Below are 16,152 nucleotides of genomic sequence, written 5' to 3'. Positions count from 1 at the left end.
ATGCCTGACCCAGTGGCATCTCTTCCTGCTGCCTGCAGATGCAGATGTAGAACTCTCTGCTACTTCTCCAGCACCATGTCTGCCTGTGTGCCGCCATGCCTCCTGCCATGATGATAATGGACTCTGAAACTATAAAAAAAGTCCTAAATAGATGCTTTATTTTATGAGTTGATATGCCCTGGTGACTAAGCATTCAAATTTATGAGCCTATGGGGACCATTTTGATTCAAACCACCACAGCAGTTGTTTTGACATTTGTGATTACCAGCAAAATATGATGCCTGCCTTTGTCCATGTTTTGTGTTTCTTAGATTCCAATGTAGTTGCCAGTGTTGTACTTGAGGACTTACTGGGATATGTGTCTTCAAAACATTCCTATCTCAAAGATCTGCCTCAGAGGCAGCATCAGAAAATGAACACTGTAGAGTTTGTGGAATTGGAGCAACTGCAGCCTGATACATTAGTCCATGCCGTACTCAGAGTACTGGATGTCACTGTATTGACAGGTAAATATTTTTTTAAGTTTTTTTTTTTCATTTTACATACCAACCACAGTTGTCCCTCCCTCCCTTCCCCCCCCCCCATTTCCTCCAATCCCATCCACACCTCAGAGAGGGTAAGGTCTCCCATGGGGAGTCAGCCAAGTCTGGCATATCAAGTTGAGGCAGGACTAAGCACCCTCCCCTCTTGACAGGTAAATATTTTGAGTGCCTCTTTAATTTTAGCTTATAAAAGCTATACAGGACCATCTTAGTGCTTTTGTTGATTACCACTATGTATTTACCATGAGATATTTTGTTGTCACCCAAGCTGGGTAATACCAGCTACAGTGTTCCTCTTCCTTTTCCAGAGGCAGTGTATAGTTATAGAGGACAGAAGCAAAGGAAAGTTCTGTTAACTGTGGAACAGGCTCAAGGTCAACATTATGTGCTTGTATTGTGGGGTCCGGGAGCAGCCTGGTATACTCAGCTTCAAAGGAATAAAGGTAAATACACTGGAAAAAAGGAAAGCATTTAACCTATTTATCCTTGGTAAATGATTAATGTTTGTTTATCTCAGGTGCAGAGACTTTGAAGGGATGATAGCATTTGAAATAATAGTGATTGAATGCTCCTCTGCAAGTCTCTAGTGCTATAATTTTATACTTATAGCAATTTAGTTATCTAGAAGTCCTTTGTAATTAAGGATGACAAGATAAAGGCTTGAATGTTCTCATATCTACTACATGAGGACATTAGTAAAAACTTTATCCCCTTCAAATAATGTTGTTTAAAAAAAGATTTTTATCATTTTTAAATTGTGTGTGTGTGTCTGTCTGTGGGTATTTGCATGTGAGTACAGGTGCCCCTGGAGTCCAGAAAAGGGCATCAGATTTCCTAGAGTTGGAGTAACAGCTGCCTAATGTAGGTGTTGGGAACATTTGGTCTTTTGCAATTGCAATGCATGCTTTTAACTGCCGAGCCATCTTTCTAGCCCCTCAGAGATGTTCTTTAAATTTTTAATTCTGGAAAAGTATCTGCAGTTTGTTTTGTTCAGCCAGAATGCTCTTATAAATAAGTTCCTTTCTGTCAGAGGGCAGATATTAGGGGAGTTATATTAAGTCTTTTAAGTCACAATTCCTATTGAATTAATTGCTATGTTCTGGGTTTTTATTCCAGTTAAAAATGTGGGCTCTTACACAGAGAAACCCTGTCTCGAAAAACCAAAAAAAAAAAAAAAAAAAAAAAAAAATGTGGGCTCTTAGCCGTTATAGAATGCTTGCTTAAAAAATATGATCCAGTGGTACATTATTTAAAAGCACAAGTTAATAATTCATGGTGTATTAAATTAAAAGGGATGTTTCAAAAATTAGTACAGTATCTTCCTTCACTACTGAGAAATTCTGATTTTTTACCACCAGAGAGTTTAGTGGTTTTTGAGTTACCTTACTCTACAAAATAATTAGATGTTGATCAACTGATTCATTATTTTGTACTTGAATGAGTTAATGTTGCATTCCAAACTTCTGTCTCTCAAGTGCTTATCTGGAGGTAGGATCTGTCACATTGTCTCTTAATCATTAATAGCCCGTAACTAGGATTTGAGATAAGTCTGACTTTTATGTTAGGATCAAATAGTAACAGATGTTTGTCCAGTTGTGAAATGTGACAAACGTATCGATGACAGACATGATCACTGACCATCCTATCTCAGCTATGAACACGAGTCCAGTGCATGCTAAACAAATGTAGGTCAGAGGTAGAGTGGTGTTGAGGCAGAACACATCACTCCTTTCTTAGTGTGACTGGTGTTTAGTTAAGAATTTTGTAGTAACAGAAGAGGAATTGTTGGTATCTCTAGATAATTCTATGGCTTTTTAGTTAATACTGAAAACTTAGGAATCCAGTAATTATGATATAAGTTGCTCTTGCTGAATTCACTAATTATACCTAAATTTATGTATACTCTCATCATTTTAAATTTTAACATCTGCTTCAATACCTCAAGACAATTCCTTTTAATAGAAAAATTACAGTTTTGAAGGATCATTTAATTGATTCTACTTTCAGAAACTATTAGTCTTCTTTTTATCTATTTAGCAGTTCTTGCAGTCATCTCCATATCAGAGTCTGTAGTAGGCACTGGCTTTCACATACTCTTAAGGAGAACAAACCTAGCTCATAGAATCAGAAATGATCACCAAGTAGTCATTATTCAATAATAATGATAATGGAATTGATATTTTGGGGGAAGAACAGTAAGAAATCTCAGCTTTACATTACTTTGAAATACGAGTTGCTAGCAGGAAGCTGGCATGCTTTGTATGCAGCATGCATTGGTCACAGCTTAGATTCTAATGAGGGCACACTAGCAACATAAGTTATACTTAAGAGTAATTGGGACTGCCTAGTGGTACATGCTTGTAATTTCAGCACTTGGGAGATAGAGGCACAAGGATCAGGAGTTCAAGGCTATATTTGGCTACATAGGTATTTAGAGGCCAGCCTAGGCTACATGAGACCCTGTCACAAACAAAAGAATAATTAGGTAAGCCTGAAATAATCTATACAGAGTCAAATGCCATTTTCATGCAGTTGTTTAAAAAAGCAGTCTACCATTTCAAATACATAATGAATTATGATAAAGTACTCTCATAATATAGCTAATTAAGCAGAGTAATGCAAATAACCCCAATTTATGTTGTATATTATCCAAAGTCACTGTTATGCCCACATGGACATTTGTAATTCAAATACATCCTAAATCCACAGTTCAAATACATCACAGCTTGTCTACTGTAACTTCCTCAGGTTTGCCATAATCAATAGTTCACGGATAAAGCAATTGAGCTGTCTTACTTAGCTAACTTCTCTAGAACCACAGTTCTAGAAGTCTAAACAAAACGGTGTTTAGATACAGTAGCACCTATTCAGCTAACCTCGGTAAGGACTGATTTGTTGTTGTTATTGAGACAGGCTGGCCTCTAACTCACTAAGTAGTTGAGAATGATACTGGATTTCTGATCCTCCTGTCTTCACTTCTCGAGTGGCTAGCATTACAGGTGTGCACCATCATGCTCAGTTTATGCCGTGCTGGGGATCAAACCCAGATCTCATGCATGTTGGGCACTCTACCAACAGCCCAACAGTTCTAATTTTTAAACAACAGCAGTATAGACTTTCTTTTCAAATAACTACATTCTCTATTGTATATTCAACTTTATTTATTTATTTATTTATTTATTTATTTATTTGGTTTTTCAAGACAGGGTTTCTCTGTGTAGCTTTGCGCCTTTCCTGGGACTCACTTGGTAGTCCAGGCTGGCCTCGAACTCACAGAGATCCGCCTGGCTCTGCCTCCCGAGTGCTGGGATTAAAGGCGTGCGCCACCACCGCCCGGCTAAGTATATTCAACTTTAAAATTACCTAAAGCAGGAGGTAGTGGCAGTTAAGAGGAATGGAGGAAGGGGAAACTGATTGGGATATAAAATTTTTTTTTTAAAGAAAATGATAACATAATGTCAAATTATTGATGTTACTGTTGGAATCATAGGTAATGTAAAATATTTGCATATAATGATAGTATATTTTTGACCAGTAGAAAAGCTTGTAGAATGTTTAAAATAACCCAAAGGAAAGATGTGATGACTAATCTTCATTGTCAGCTTGACACATCTGGGAAGACACAATCTCAGTTGAAGAATTCCCGCATTTGTTTGGTCTCTGGGCAATTTCTTAATTGCTGATTGATGTAGGAGGACCTCCCCTGTGAAAAGTGCCATTCCTGAACATGTTCTGTGTAGGAAACCTGGGAGCAGTTCTGTCAACAGTGGTCTTCCATTGGTTTCTGCTTCAAGCTCCTGCCTTGAATCTTTGCCTTTGCTTCCCTTAATGATGGACTACATCTTGTCAAGTAAAATACCCCCTCCACCACCACCTCCCACCAATTATACTAAAGCAAAAGGAGATTACTCAGCACAGTTTTTTTCTGATAACCAGTTTTAGGCTGTTGGTAGAGGAGCTGGGTTCAGGTCCCAGCACCCATCTAATGTCTAGCTAATGATGCTGTCTGTATAGATTTGTTGATTTATTTGTCAATTCGGAACAAAAATCAGTTCTTACCGAGGGAATCAGAATACATCCATTTCAATGTCCTTAAAAAAAAAAAAAAAAGGCTGGGCGGTGGTGGCGCACGCCTTTAATCCCAGCACTCGGGAGGCAGAGCCAGGCGGATCTCTGTGAGTTCGAGGCCAGCCTGGGCTACCAAGTGAGTTCCAGGAAAGGCGAAAAGCTGCACAGAGAAACCCTGTCTCGAAAAAACCAAAAAAAAAAAAAAAAAAAAAAAAAAAAGACCCAACTAGTTAAAAACTTTCTAGGTCTCAAAATGAGAATGTTCTATTCTAAAAGGCAGTTGTGTAGGGGGTCCAAGAAATCATTCCAAGATTATTGAAGTGCTCTCTCGCCAGATGTGGTGGTGCACATGTAATTCCAGGACTTGGAGGCAGAGGCAGGAGGAATAAGAGTTCATCGCCAGTGTGGACTCTATAGAGAGATGCTCTCAAAAAACAAGTCTGCAGTTTCTAAATTCAATTGCTCTAACATACAGTTATAGTTTGTCTGTTTTGCCCAAATCCTTTAGTGATAAAAGTTGTGTTTAGCTGATTCAGTTAGGTTAGTCTAGTCAATCTGATTCTGAGCATAGACCCTTTTATTTTGGTGACTTTTTCTTTTTATTTGTTTTTGTTTAAGATCGTATTTGGGAATTTAAGTACCTTTTTGTTCAACGCAATTGCATACTAGAAAACTTAGAGTTGCATACAACACTGTGGTCATCCTGTGAGTGTCTGTTTGAGGACGATACAAGAGCAATTTCATTTAGAACAAAATTTCAAAAAAATATACCCTCCTTTGTCAAGACATCAGACTTAGCAACTCACCTAAAGGATAAGTATTCAGGTATGATCTTTATTTATGTAAAATGTTTCTAGTTTTATATGTAAAAATGTTTCTAGCTTTAGTATAAGCAAAGAGGCTACCATTTGTGAGAATATATATAATTAAATATGAAAGTGAAATGTAGCTAGGTGGTGGCGGCTTACACCTTTAATCCTAGCATTCTGGAGGCAGAGGCAGGCGGATCTCTGAGTTCAAGGCCAGCCTGGTCTACAGATTATCAGGACAGCCAGGGCTGCACACAGAGAAACCCTGTTTCAAAAAAAAAAAAAAAAAAAAAAAGAGGAGGAGGTGGAGGGAGAAATGATGTAGATCTCTACAGATAGCTGAAACAGATTTTGATTTCTTAGCTTTCCCCTGCTAACTCTGTGAGTTTTTCTTTTAAACAATTAAGGGTCACCTAACATTTTTTTCATGTATAATTATGTTTTTGTCTTTAAACAGAGTCTCATTATATAGCTCACCCTGACCTCCAACTCATGATCCTCCTGCCATTGGCTGGGATTGCAGGTGTACACCACCATCCCAAGCTCTGAAGTTTCCATTGTTGAAAGGTTTTAACTATAAGTTCAATGTATTTAATAGATACAGAGCTGTTAAGATTATCTACTTGTTGAGTGAATTTTGGTTTGTAATTTTCAAGGAATTAGTTCATTTAAATTATTGACATAGCAAAAATTATTGATATGCATTGATAAGTTATTGATAAGTCATTCTCTTACTATCCTTTTGAATATTGATAGAATAGGTAATGCTATTGATCATACTTGATATTAGTACTTTGTTTTTTTATTTTTATTTTGTTGATTGCAATCACTTTTGGTTTCAGTGATTTTTCTGTTTTCTCTTTTATTCACCTCTGTTCTGTACTATTTCTTTGTTTCTATCTACTTGGGTTTTGCTTTTTCTTATTTAAGATGGAAATTGAGACACACACACACACACACACACACACACACACACACACACACACCCATCAATGTGGATCATTAGTGCCATAAAATTTCCTTTACAGTAAAGTGTCTGGGTTTTCCAGTGCTCTGTGTCTTGTGAGTTTTTCTCTTTTAGCTGTGGTAAAGACACCCTTTCCATACCCGTGGGAGCTCTGGGGACTGGTCTGTCCCTGCCCTGTGCTGGCCATATAGACTTCATCAAGATATCCAAGGGGCCCAGATAATAGCAATTGACCCAGGTCATCTCAGATTCTGCCATAAAAAAATTCTCTTACCATTCTGAGATACCTCGAGTGTTAGGAACGGTGTGTGTGTGTGTGTGTGTGTGTGTGTGTGTGTGTGTGTGTGTGTGTGCATGTGTGTGCGTGCGTGCGTGCGTGCGTGTATGTGTGTTGTGTGTGTGTAACAAGATGGGAGTATAGATCTAGTCCTTGCTCCACTATGACCGAATGATAGATCGACTCTCACTGGTCATGTTAATTCATGCATGCCTTGTGTTGATCCTTCTTCACTGTCGGCTCGCCTGGATTTAGACTCACCTCGGTAACATGACCTCTGCATGTGCATGCTGTGAGAGTGTCTTCATAGAGGTTAACTAGGAGGGAGCACACACCCTGAATGTGAGCAGCCCATCCTGTGGTCTCAAGTCCTGACTGGATAAAAATGGGAAAAGGAGAAAGTGAGCTGAGGGCCAGCACCTATCTTCCTGAGGATGCAGTGTGCAAACAGCCGCGCTCCTATGCTCATGCCTTCCCCTTCAGGGTGGAGTGCAGTCTTTGAGCTGTGAGTCAAGATAATCCCTTCTTTCCTGAGTCGCTGTTTGTCTGGTGTGTATCCACAGTCATGAGAAAAGTAACTAATATATGTACGTATATATGTTTTTCTGAGATACAAGTATAGGCTAGCATTGCTACATCATCAAACTAAGTTAAGAAAAGTACAAGTACAGAATGAACAAAAAAACATTTTAATTGAAAGTAGTGATTTTATTCTTAGAAAATAACTCCATATATGAAATTTTACATTGAAGCCTTTATTAACAGTTAAATTAATATTTTTAAGAAGCACAGATTTTTTAAAAATATAAGCTTTTTTTAATAGACTTTTTTTCTTAGGTTTTTTTTCTTGTTGTTGTTATTTTGAGACAGGGTTTCTCTGTATAGCCCTGGCTGTCCTGGAACTCACTCTGTAGACCAGGCTGGCCTCAAACTCAGAGATCCACCAACCTCTGCCTCCTGAGTGCTGGGATCAAAGGTGTGAGCCATCACTGTCCAGCAAATATAGGCTTTTATAGTGATACCTTTTATACCACTTTCAGACATGAAGTTACTGTGGCCAAAATAGATTTACACTAACTGGTGAAATCTTGGGTAATGAAGCATCATATAATTTTTAAACTGTGTCCACCCTCAAAATTCCATAGACCATAGAGATGGCTGCCATAGGAAGGAGGGCCACGGGCAGCAAGGGGCTGTGCCACTTTACAGTTTTTATTTGTTACTATGGAGGAGTCAGCTTTATCTACTGCTTACACAAGGTAGTGACCTGCTAGGATCAAAGCCTAGGATTAGACTTAAAAATAAAAATAAGCAACCTCACAGGAGTCAGCAAATTGGTGGCCACAGAACCGATGATTAATGGTAGCAAAGGTACAACCTCACTGTCTTGGGGATGATACTGAGCACTGGGAATGTTCTTGGAAATTCGGGAGTGTGCTCCCCATTGGATACCACAACTGTACTGTTGTTGCCAGTCTTTGATAGGTTGTATTCAAAGGGCCTCTCTAGCCTTTTCATTCTATTATGGTCAGCTACAAGAACAGACACAAGGTTTCTGTCATTGTTTAAGTGTGAAAATAGAAAAAGAACATGCAGAAACAAGCAATTTTCCCTAGCCTGTTTTTTCCAGTTAAATAAAAGACAAGAGAAAGGGGCTATCAAACCAGGGAGATGTCCCAAGCCGGTCTTCTTGCTGACGAAAGGTAGAGAAGGGTGGCTCCTTGTAAAGAGCTGAAGACACTGTTTCCCCTACGAGAAGCAGAGCTTTAGTGCCCAGCATTCTAGAATACCCCTGAAAGCAAAGTCCACTTTTAGAAGAAAGTGGAATGCCAATTTGTAAAATGACACAATTATATAACAGTTCTGAAATTATCGCATTTCTCAATTTCTGTATGTGTGTGATTGAACTTGTCTGTGCAGAACTGTAATGTTGAGTCTGCTACAGCTTATATGACCACTACCCACTCCCACTAACTCATGTAGAGATATGTGGCCTGAGTAGAAGAAATGATGAAAGCATCTCTGGGCCCCAAGAGACTAAGACAAATGAAAGACATTCAGGAGAGTCACCACTATTGAATTCTCAAAGAGATAGCCAGAAAACTGCACAGGGACCAACATGATACCTCCTGATCTATAATTGTAAGAGGATCTTGATGGCTAACTTGATTGCTAACTTGATTGGATTAAGAAGGGCTAGGAACTAAGTGAAGTGTAACTCAGCCTATGTCTGTGGGGTATTTCCAAAGACAATTAACTAAGGAAGAAGGCCTGTTCTAACTGTGGGTGGCAGCATCCCCTAGGCTGGGGGTCCAGAGGAAAGGGGAAGGAAAACTGCAGCTAGCACCAGCATTCTCCCTGTTTCCCGGCTGCCATGATGTGAGCTGCCCTGCTCTACTGTCCTCTCCCACCATGTCTGCGCTGAGACCTCTGAACCCGTGAGCTCAAATACATCTCCCTGCCTGTACATGATGTCAGATATTTTGTTTCAGTGACAAAAAGCTGACTAACAAAAAAATATAAGACCAAGTCTGCAAGATTAAAGACACCTTTAAATGAGTATGGAGAGGAGAGTAATGTTCAGATAGATTCATAGGCTATACTAGTATGCAGAAAGGCAAAAATAAGTTAGGCTCAAAAGATCATAGTAGATGTAGTAGATATTCAGTATATATTTAGTGGATGAATGAATTATGAATTGTTAGAGGTATTAACATGCTTGAGGTTACAGTGAATGACAGAATAAACCATGCTCCCCTCCCCAATCCATTTCTTTTTGAATGGTCACTCAGACTCACTCAGTTGCAGGCAAATCCTCCATTATATTCTAGGTTCTTTATTGAAGCCATAAGTGAGTTGAGATTCTCTTGGAAGGGATGAATTCCAAGAGTAAGACCTTGGTGTAGCCTATACTCTAAGTGACTATAAACGAACCACATTGCTAGCTGTGTTTGTCAGTTAAAGTTATTGTTGGCTCTAATAATTATTTCTTCTTCTTTTTTTTTTTTAATGCAGGAGTGGTTCTGATTAAAGCCAAGGTTTCAGAGCTGGTGTTTACTGTCCCAGCAGCTCAGAAGATAGCTCTAAATGCTCACAGTTCTCTGAAGGGTATCTTCTCTTCTCTTCCCAACATTACATATGCTGGCTGTGCGCATTGTGGCTCAGAACTGGAAACAGATGAGAACAGGGTCTACAGACAATGTCTGAGCTGCTTGCCATTTGCTGGGAAGAAAACATTGTATAGGTAAGGCAACAGAGTGGGATGTTTTGTTGATTTGATGGAAAATACTGCATAGGACTGGAAGTGACGGAAAAGTACAAGATCCTGTTTTTTATAATGCAACTAACCGGGCGCTTAAGCAGGAGAATAAAATTTCCATGGGTGACAAATAACTGCTTGGGAAAGCAAAAATTCCCCAGGAACAAATAAGACTATTTTAAACAATGAGGTGGATCTTACTTTATTTAAACAGCCATATTGAAGACTTTGTTCACTTTTAACCTACATCTGACTGTTCCATCGATAACTCATAAAGGTTAAGGTGTTCTGTGACCTCTCCCTGTTTGCAGAGGCCAGGGGATATTTGTCTGGCCTTCAGTGCTTCCGTTTCTCACCTTTCCTTTGGAAGTGAAAGAGAGCTCATCAATGTGTGTTCTCTGGTAAAATTGTTAGCTAGCTCAGTGAAAAGCCCACTGCTTTCGGATCAGTGTTCAAAGTCTTGATAATCATTGTTTTATAATCATAAAATTGCATTACTTTACAAAGGACGAGAAGTCCTTTCCTGTTATTTCCAAATATTGAAGTATAAAGTAAGTACATGTGTATTCAGTACTTTATTTACTTTTATGTTATTTTAAACATGGTCTTGTTAGATAGCCCAGGCTAGTGTCAAACTCATAATCCTCCTGCATCACCTTTCTAAGTGATATGCATGTGCCGTGTGTCATGGCATACATGAAGATAATATACAGAAGCTTGGTCAGTAAGACTCGTTTATCTTTATAGATATTGATGTTTGTTAGAAAGAAGTGAATGAAGCTGGGCCTGTGCTACAGTGTGCAATCCTAGTAATTGGGAGATTAAAGTAGGATCTCAAGTTCAAGGCCAGCCAGGGCTACATAGCAGGACCGTGTCTTAACAACAATAACAAAAATGAATAAAAATAAATAAAATAAAAACAAGTAAGTGAATGAATTTTACTTTTTCTTTCTTATTTTTCAATCCAGAGGATTGAATTTAGGGCCTCGTGCTAGGCAAATGCTATATTTTCTTCTTTTTACCCTTTATGTTGAGACAAGGTCTAAATTGCCCATGCTGACCTTGAACTTACTCTGTAGCCCAGGCAGACCTGAAAGTTGTGATCTTTTTATGTCAGCTTCCAGAGTAACTCTGGAATGTTAGCTTTCCCCAGGGAATTGGTTGGTGGCTGAAGTCTTGCAGTAAATACTAGATTTAGGGCTTGGGAGGTGATGGGGCCTTGGTCATAAGCAGTGGAAACAAGGCTCCTTCTGAAGGGAAGTATAAGATGATGTTTTAGAGAGGGTAAGCCTAGAAGCAGCCAACTAAGAGATGCTAGACTGGGTGGAGTTGGTTGGACCCAGTCACTGGCCAAAATTGGTCCTGGTTTGGCAGGACCAACACTCAAAAACGTGTTGGCTAGAGCTGGTTGAGATGGATTGACTGTGATAGGCTGAGTTGGTTTGGAATGCAACCAGGCAAAGTAAGCTGCTGTGGGTCTTCATGAAACCAGGGACAGTGGCCTTTGAAATACAGGTAATGCTTGAGGCTTGTCCAGGGTTGGGAGAGGCAAAGGTACTAACTTGATCTTCCCAGATGCTCGTACTGGGATGGAGAGGGACACTCCTTTTCAGCCCCTCTCTCCGGTGTCTGTCTTTGCCTGGGGTTTTCTCAGACCCTTTCCCCTCAGGTAGGAGTTGATGGCTGGGGATGGCTGGAGTTCTTTGGTGCTGTTGGTTTCCGAGAGCCTGGGAGGAAGAGATTCCCGTTTCCTTTCCACTCTTGTTATCCAGTGCATGAACGACTTGCAGTGATTCCAGCATGTCCATACCTCAGTGAGTTCAAGGCTTCCTAGCCAGTTCTGCTGAGTTCAGATGGATTCCTTTTCCTCTTTATCTTGAGAATGGTCAGTTTCTCATCTGCTTTGACTTTGTTCCTGGACTGCTTACACTTTTGGTCATTAGAGTTGTTTTTTCTGGTCCTTTTGGTCTTTGTTGCCCACAAGGAAAAAAAAAAAAACCTAAGCAAAGGCAGCTTTCTGACCTTGACTGTCAGAGGACTTGGCCATGTTCTAGGGAGCCCCATCACGCTGTCCATAGCATTGCCCATAGTTACTTCTCCCTCCATCACACATACTGGGCTCTGACACTGGGGTTGGTCTGCGTCGTTTCATCCAGAGACTCAGAGGCCAGAGGCCTTATCCTTGTTCTTCCTGACCTAGTCACAGGGGCCCTTTATGTATGACCCTTCCCAGATTACATCAATAGCTGATGTAGTATCTTCAATTTTTTTTTTTTTTTTGATAGTTTTGTGTATCCCAGGTTTGCCTTGAATTTGCATGTAACTGAGACACAATGGCTTTAACTTCTGATCCTCTTGCCTCTGCTTCCCAAGTTCTGGGAACTTGGGAAGTGTGCATCATCATGCCTGGTTTCTGTGGTTTTGAGGATTGAATCTAGGACTTATGTATGCTAGGCAAGCATACTAACTGAGATATATCCTTAGCACAGTACTTGTTTTTATTGCAAAATAATATTCTACCGTATGTATATCCTATATTATTCATCCATTCATAAGTTGATGAACACTGGAGTTCTTTCCTCCTTGGGGCTGCTGTGAACATGTGTGTACATGTTTTTATGTAGACATAGTTTTCATTAATTTGGGTATATACACAGGAATGCATTTGCTGTGTTGTATGAGTTAGCCACTTAAGGCATGGCCAAGCTGTTTTCCAAAGCAGTTATGCAAGTTTCCATCTTACTAGGAAGCAATGGCTCCACATCCTAGATATTATGTTAAGTCTCTTGTTTTAATTTCTGTTGCTTGAGTTTTTGCTGTCAGATATAAGAAAAGTGCCTTTCTTAAGCCAAGATCATGGAGATTTACACCTATATTTTCTTTCAAAGGCTTAGTAGTTTTAACTGTTTATATTTAGATTTGTAATTTACCCTGTATTGATTTCTGTGTGTGGTATAAGGAAGAAGTCCAATTTGTTCTTTTGCATATTCATATATGCTTGCTCCAGTATGATTTTTTTAAAGTTATTTTACTGATTTTTAGGCTGGTATACAAAGCAATGGGTTTCATCATGGCTTCTTTCTCTATTTGTATCATTATACTTTGTTCTCATTCTCTTCTTTCCCCATCTGTTTCCTTATGCAGTTCAGCTGATGCCCTTCCTTCATCCAGTTAGTCTACTCTTTTGCTTTTATAAATATAATATCTAAAAATCGTATCTGTAGTATATATACTATAGATAATTACATATATAGGATATATAAAATTTTCACATGGGTTCTCCATATATAATTAAATATGTGGTATTTGCCTTACTGAATCTGGCCTCTTTTACTTAACATGATTTCCAGTTATATCATTTTTCTTGCATATGTGTCCAGCATGATTTATTGAAAAGGTTATTCTGGCCCACATTGAGTCATCTTGGCAGCATTGTTAAAAGAAGAAAATCTAATCTTGGAGTTAGATGTAAAGGTCAGTAGTGCGGCACTAGACCATCATGTATGAGCTCTGGGTTGGCTCCATAGCTCCTAATCAACAAAAGCCAAATCCCAACCAACCAACCAACCAACCAACCAACCAGAATAATAGCAACAACAAAATAAGACAGAACACCCAAACAAACAAAACCCGCTTTCTTATAAAATTCCCAAGAGCCTTGAATGAAGGAACCAGTTTTCTTTTGTCCTGAGTGTAAACCAGCATTTAGCACAGTCCATGGTGTGCAGTAGAGACTCAGTTCGTATTTGTTGAAATGAAGAATGGAAGGAAAGATGAGCAGAGAGAGAGCAAGAGAGAGAAGAGAGCAAACAAGAGGCAGAGGCCGCGGTGGACAGGGAGAGTCTGGGCTGTAAAGATGGAAGGACCTGGAATGATGTGGGTAAAGGGGGTGAAATCTGCAGTCATGTTTTATTTTTACTTCACTACATTCCTTTCTGTTCATGAATCTGATTCTAAATTCTGTTGTTTATTTTTTGTAGGCCAGCTTTAATGACCATAGTTGATGGAAGACATAGTACTTGTGTCCATGTAGGGTCAAAGATGATGGAACGCATTCTTCTCAACATCTCTCCAGATTGCCTCAACAGAGCGATAGGTAAGATAGCACCTCACACCAGCACGCAGCGGTTCTCTGAACTGTTGGCAGGAGTAGTCAGGACAGAAGGGTACTGTGTTGTAGATAAAGCTAGTCAGTGTGAGTGAAACATGAAAGCTTACATAAGGTGGAAGGGAAGTTCTTCTTACGTCTGTCTTCGTGTGTGAGTAAAGGAGGGAGGTACCTAAGCTCTTTAGCCGAAGATTGGTCAGCAGAGCACCAGGAGCCCAGTCTCACACTAGTTAACAAATGAACGGGTGGCACCATGCACTGAAAGGAATCTCTCATTGGAACGGATTGTTAAGATCCTCAGTTGCAGGGCCAGGGACAGTCAGGGACTAAGCAAGCAAACAGCTCCCGCCTGTCAGATGATCATGCTCCATGTCTGTCCTCATTAGCCTCAGACTCCTTAGCTAGACAAGCTAATCTAGTTCCTCTGTGTCTTAGTTTTGTAATTGTGGGTTGCTCTTCTTATTAATAATAGGTTGAGCAGCTAATCCAAAAATAGGAAACATAATGAATTTTATGTTTAGATTTGAGTCTTATCCCTAAGATACCTCATTAATGTCTATATACACATACATGTATACATTTTTGTGAGATATATATATATATATATACACACACACACACAATTTTTTTTTTAAATTTAGCATCCCAAAATCTTCTGGTCTCAAGAACTTTGGTTCAGAGATGCTCAGCTTGTATATGTACTTATAACTATGATTAAAAACTATAGAAATAAGAGTATGATGCTTTTTCTGATATGGACATGCCCTTTTTTAAAATTTCTTTTATGTGTATATGTGTTTTATTCATCTGCATATCTCTACACCAGAAGAGACCAAAAGAGGGCACTGGATCCCCTAGAACTGGAGTTAGGAATGGTTGTGAGCTGCCATGTGGGTGCAGGGATTTAAACCCAGGTCCTCTGCAAGAACAAGTTCTCCTAACCACTGAAGCCAATGCCATGCCCTTCTCACTTCAGGCCAGAACAGACCTCAATCTTCACTTTGTTCCAAAGCTGGTGGCTGGAACTACTGTCAGGCTGACATTGCCTGTGCTTGCTTTGGATGCTCAGCGGGAGCCACACCGTCTTTCTAGACTACCTTCAACAACTTGAAACTAGAAAGAGAGGTAGAGAACAAGAAATGTAAGGTGTATGTGAAGCTTGAGGAGCCCAGGGAAACAAGGAAGGCCTTTAGAATAGAATGCGGTTCTGGGAAGCTCGAAGGGGTCCTGAGTGGTGCGTGTGTTGTTCTTCCTCAGTACCTTCCTCCGAAGTCACCTACAGCATGGTCGCAGCAGACTTGCTCCACTCCTTGTTGGCCATCAGTGCAGAACCTTGTGTGTTGAAGATTCAGAGCTTTTTCGAGTTGGATGAAAACAGCTACCCACTGCAACAGGAATTCTCCTTACTAGATTTCTGTCCTGATTCATGGACGATGTGGAGCCCGGGACTTTCTCTGAGGTCGGAGGAGGACACAGGCAGCATTCCAAGGAAGGAGTGATGAAATAAGCTGTCTTTTGAAGATTTATTTATTTTTTATGTTTGTGAGTTTTGCCTGTGTATATCTGTGTACCATGTCTGGTGCCCACAGAGGCCAGGAGAGGGGACTAGATCCCCTGGGACTAGAGTAATATATGGGTGTGAGCTGCCAAATGGATTCTGAGAAAGTGTTCTTAACTGCTGAGCCACCCACCCCTATGATCTGTGCTTTGAAATAAATGAAATGACAGGGCTTTTGCCTGGAGTTTTTAAAATAAATATTTTACTACCATAATATATTTATACCAAATAAATTTATAAGTTAATTTTTAAAAGAATTCTGTGAAGCTTTTATTATTTGCTTTTTTGTTGGTATTCTTTTTATTCTGGAGAAATGAACTAACAATAAAGGCATATATCACAGTTCCTGAGGATTACAGGTGTCTCATCTGTCTCCTAATGTAGACCCTGATGCATTAAGGCACTCAACACTGAAGAGCCACATGTAAGACGTTTCCTTAGAAGTCACTTCTCTGTTATAAACTCTACATGCTTTTTCTTATTTCTATCTTAATAAGTGCCAGTGTGAATTAATTTCTCCATGTTAACGGTATGTGCTAGCTAGGGACACAGGACTGTTGGTGG

At 39.6% G+C, this 16,152-nt stretch overlaps 1 protein-coding gene across 20 annotated transcripts in view; it reads left to right on the top strand.

Moving 5' to 3' along the window:
* The window catches only part of Shld2 (shieldin complex subunit 2), an 81,637-nt gene extending 65,704 nt beyond the window's left edge, over nucleotides 1-15,933 (top strand). For 18 of the 20 annotated variants that reach the window (XM_015995621.3, XM_076544396.1, XM_042284328.2 and 15 more), the window contains 6 exons: nucleotides 312-506; nucleotides 851-985; nucleotides 5,229-5,435; nucleotides 9,679-9,907; nucleotides 13,903-14,018; nucleotides 15,288-15,933. In XM_015995621.3, coding sequence (XP_015851107.1) covers nucleotides 312-506; nucleotides 851-985; nucleotides 5,229-5,435; nucleotides 9,679-9,907; nucleotides 13,903-14,018; nucleotides 15,288-15,529 — 1,124 coding nt within the window. In that variant the 3' untranslated portion in view covers nucleotides 15,530-15,933. The remainder of the gene's footprint in view (nucleotides 1-311; nucleotides 507-850; nucleotides 986-5,228; nucleotides 5,436-9,678; nucleotides 9,908-13,902; nucleotides 14,019-15,287) is intronic. The other 2 variants (XM_015995626.3, XM_076544400.1) reach the window with 1 other exon arrangement.
* Nucleotides 15,934-16,152: the final 219 nt, after the last annotated feature.

Source organism: Peromyscus maniculatus, chromosome 9 (assembly GCF_049852395.1).
Source record: "Peromyscus maniculatus bairdii isolate BWxNUB_F1_BW_parent chromosome 9, HU_Pman_BW_mat_3.1, whole genome shotgun sequence".
Taxonomy (NCBI): Eukaryota; Metazoa; Chordata; class Mammalia; order Rodentia; family Cricetidae; genus Peromyscus; species Peromyscus maniculatus.
The sequence above is the reverse complement of the archived record's forward strand: the minus strand, read 5'-3'. Positions and strand labels throughout refer to the sequence as shown.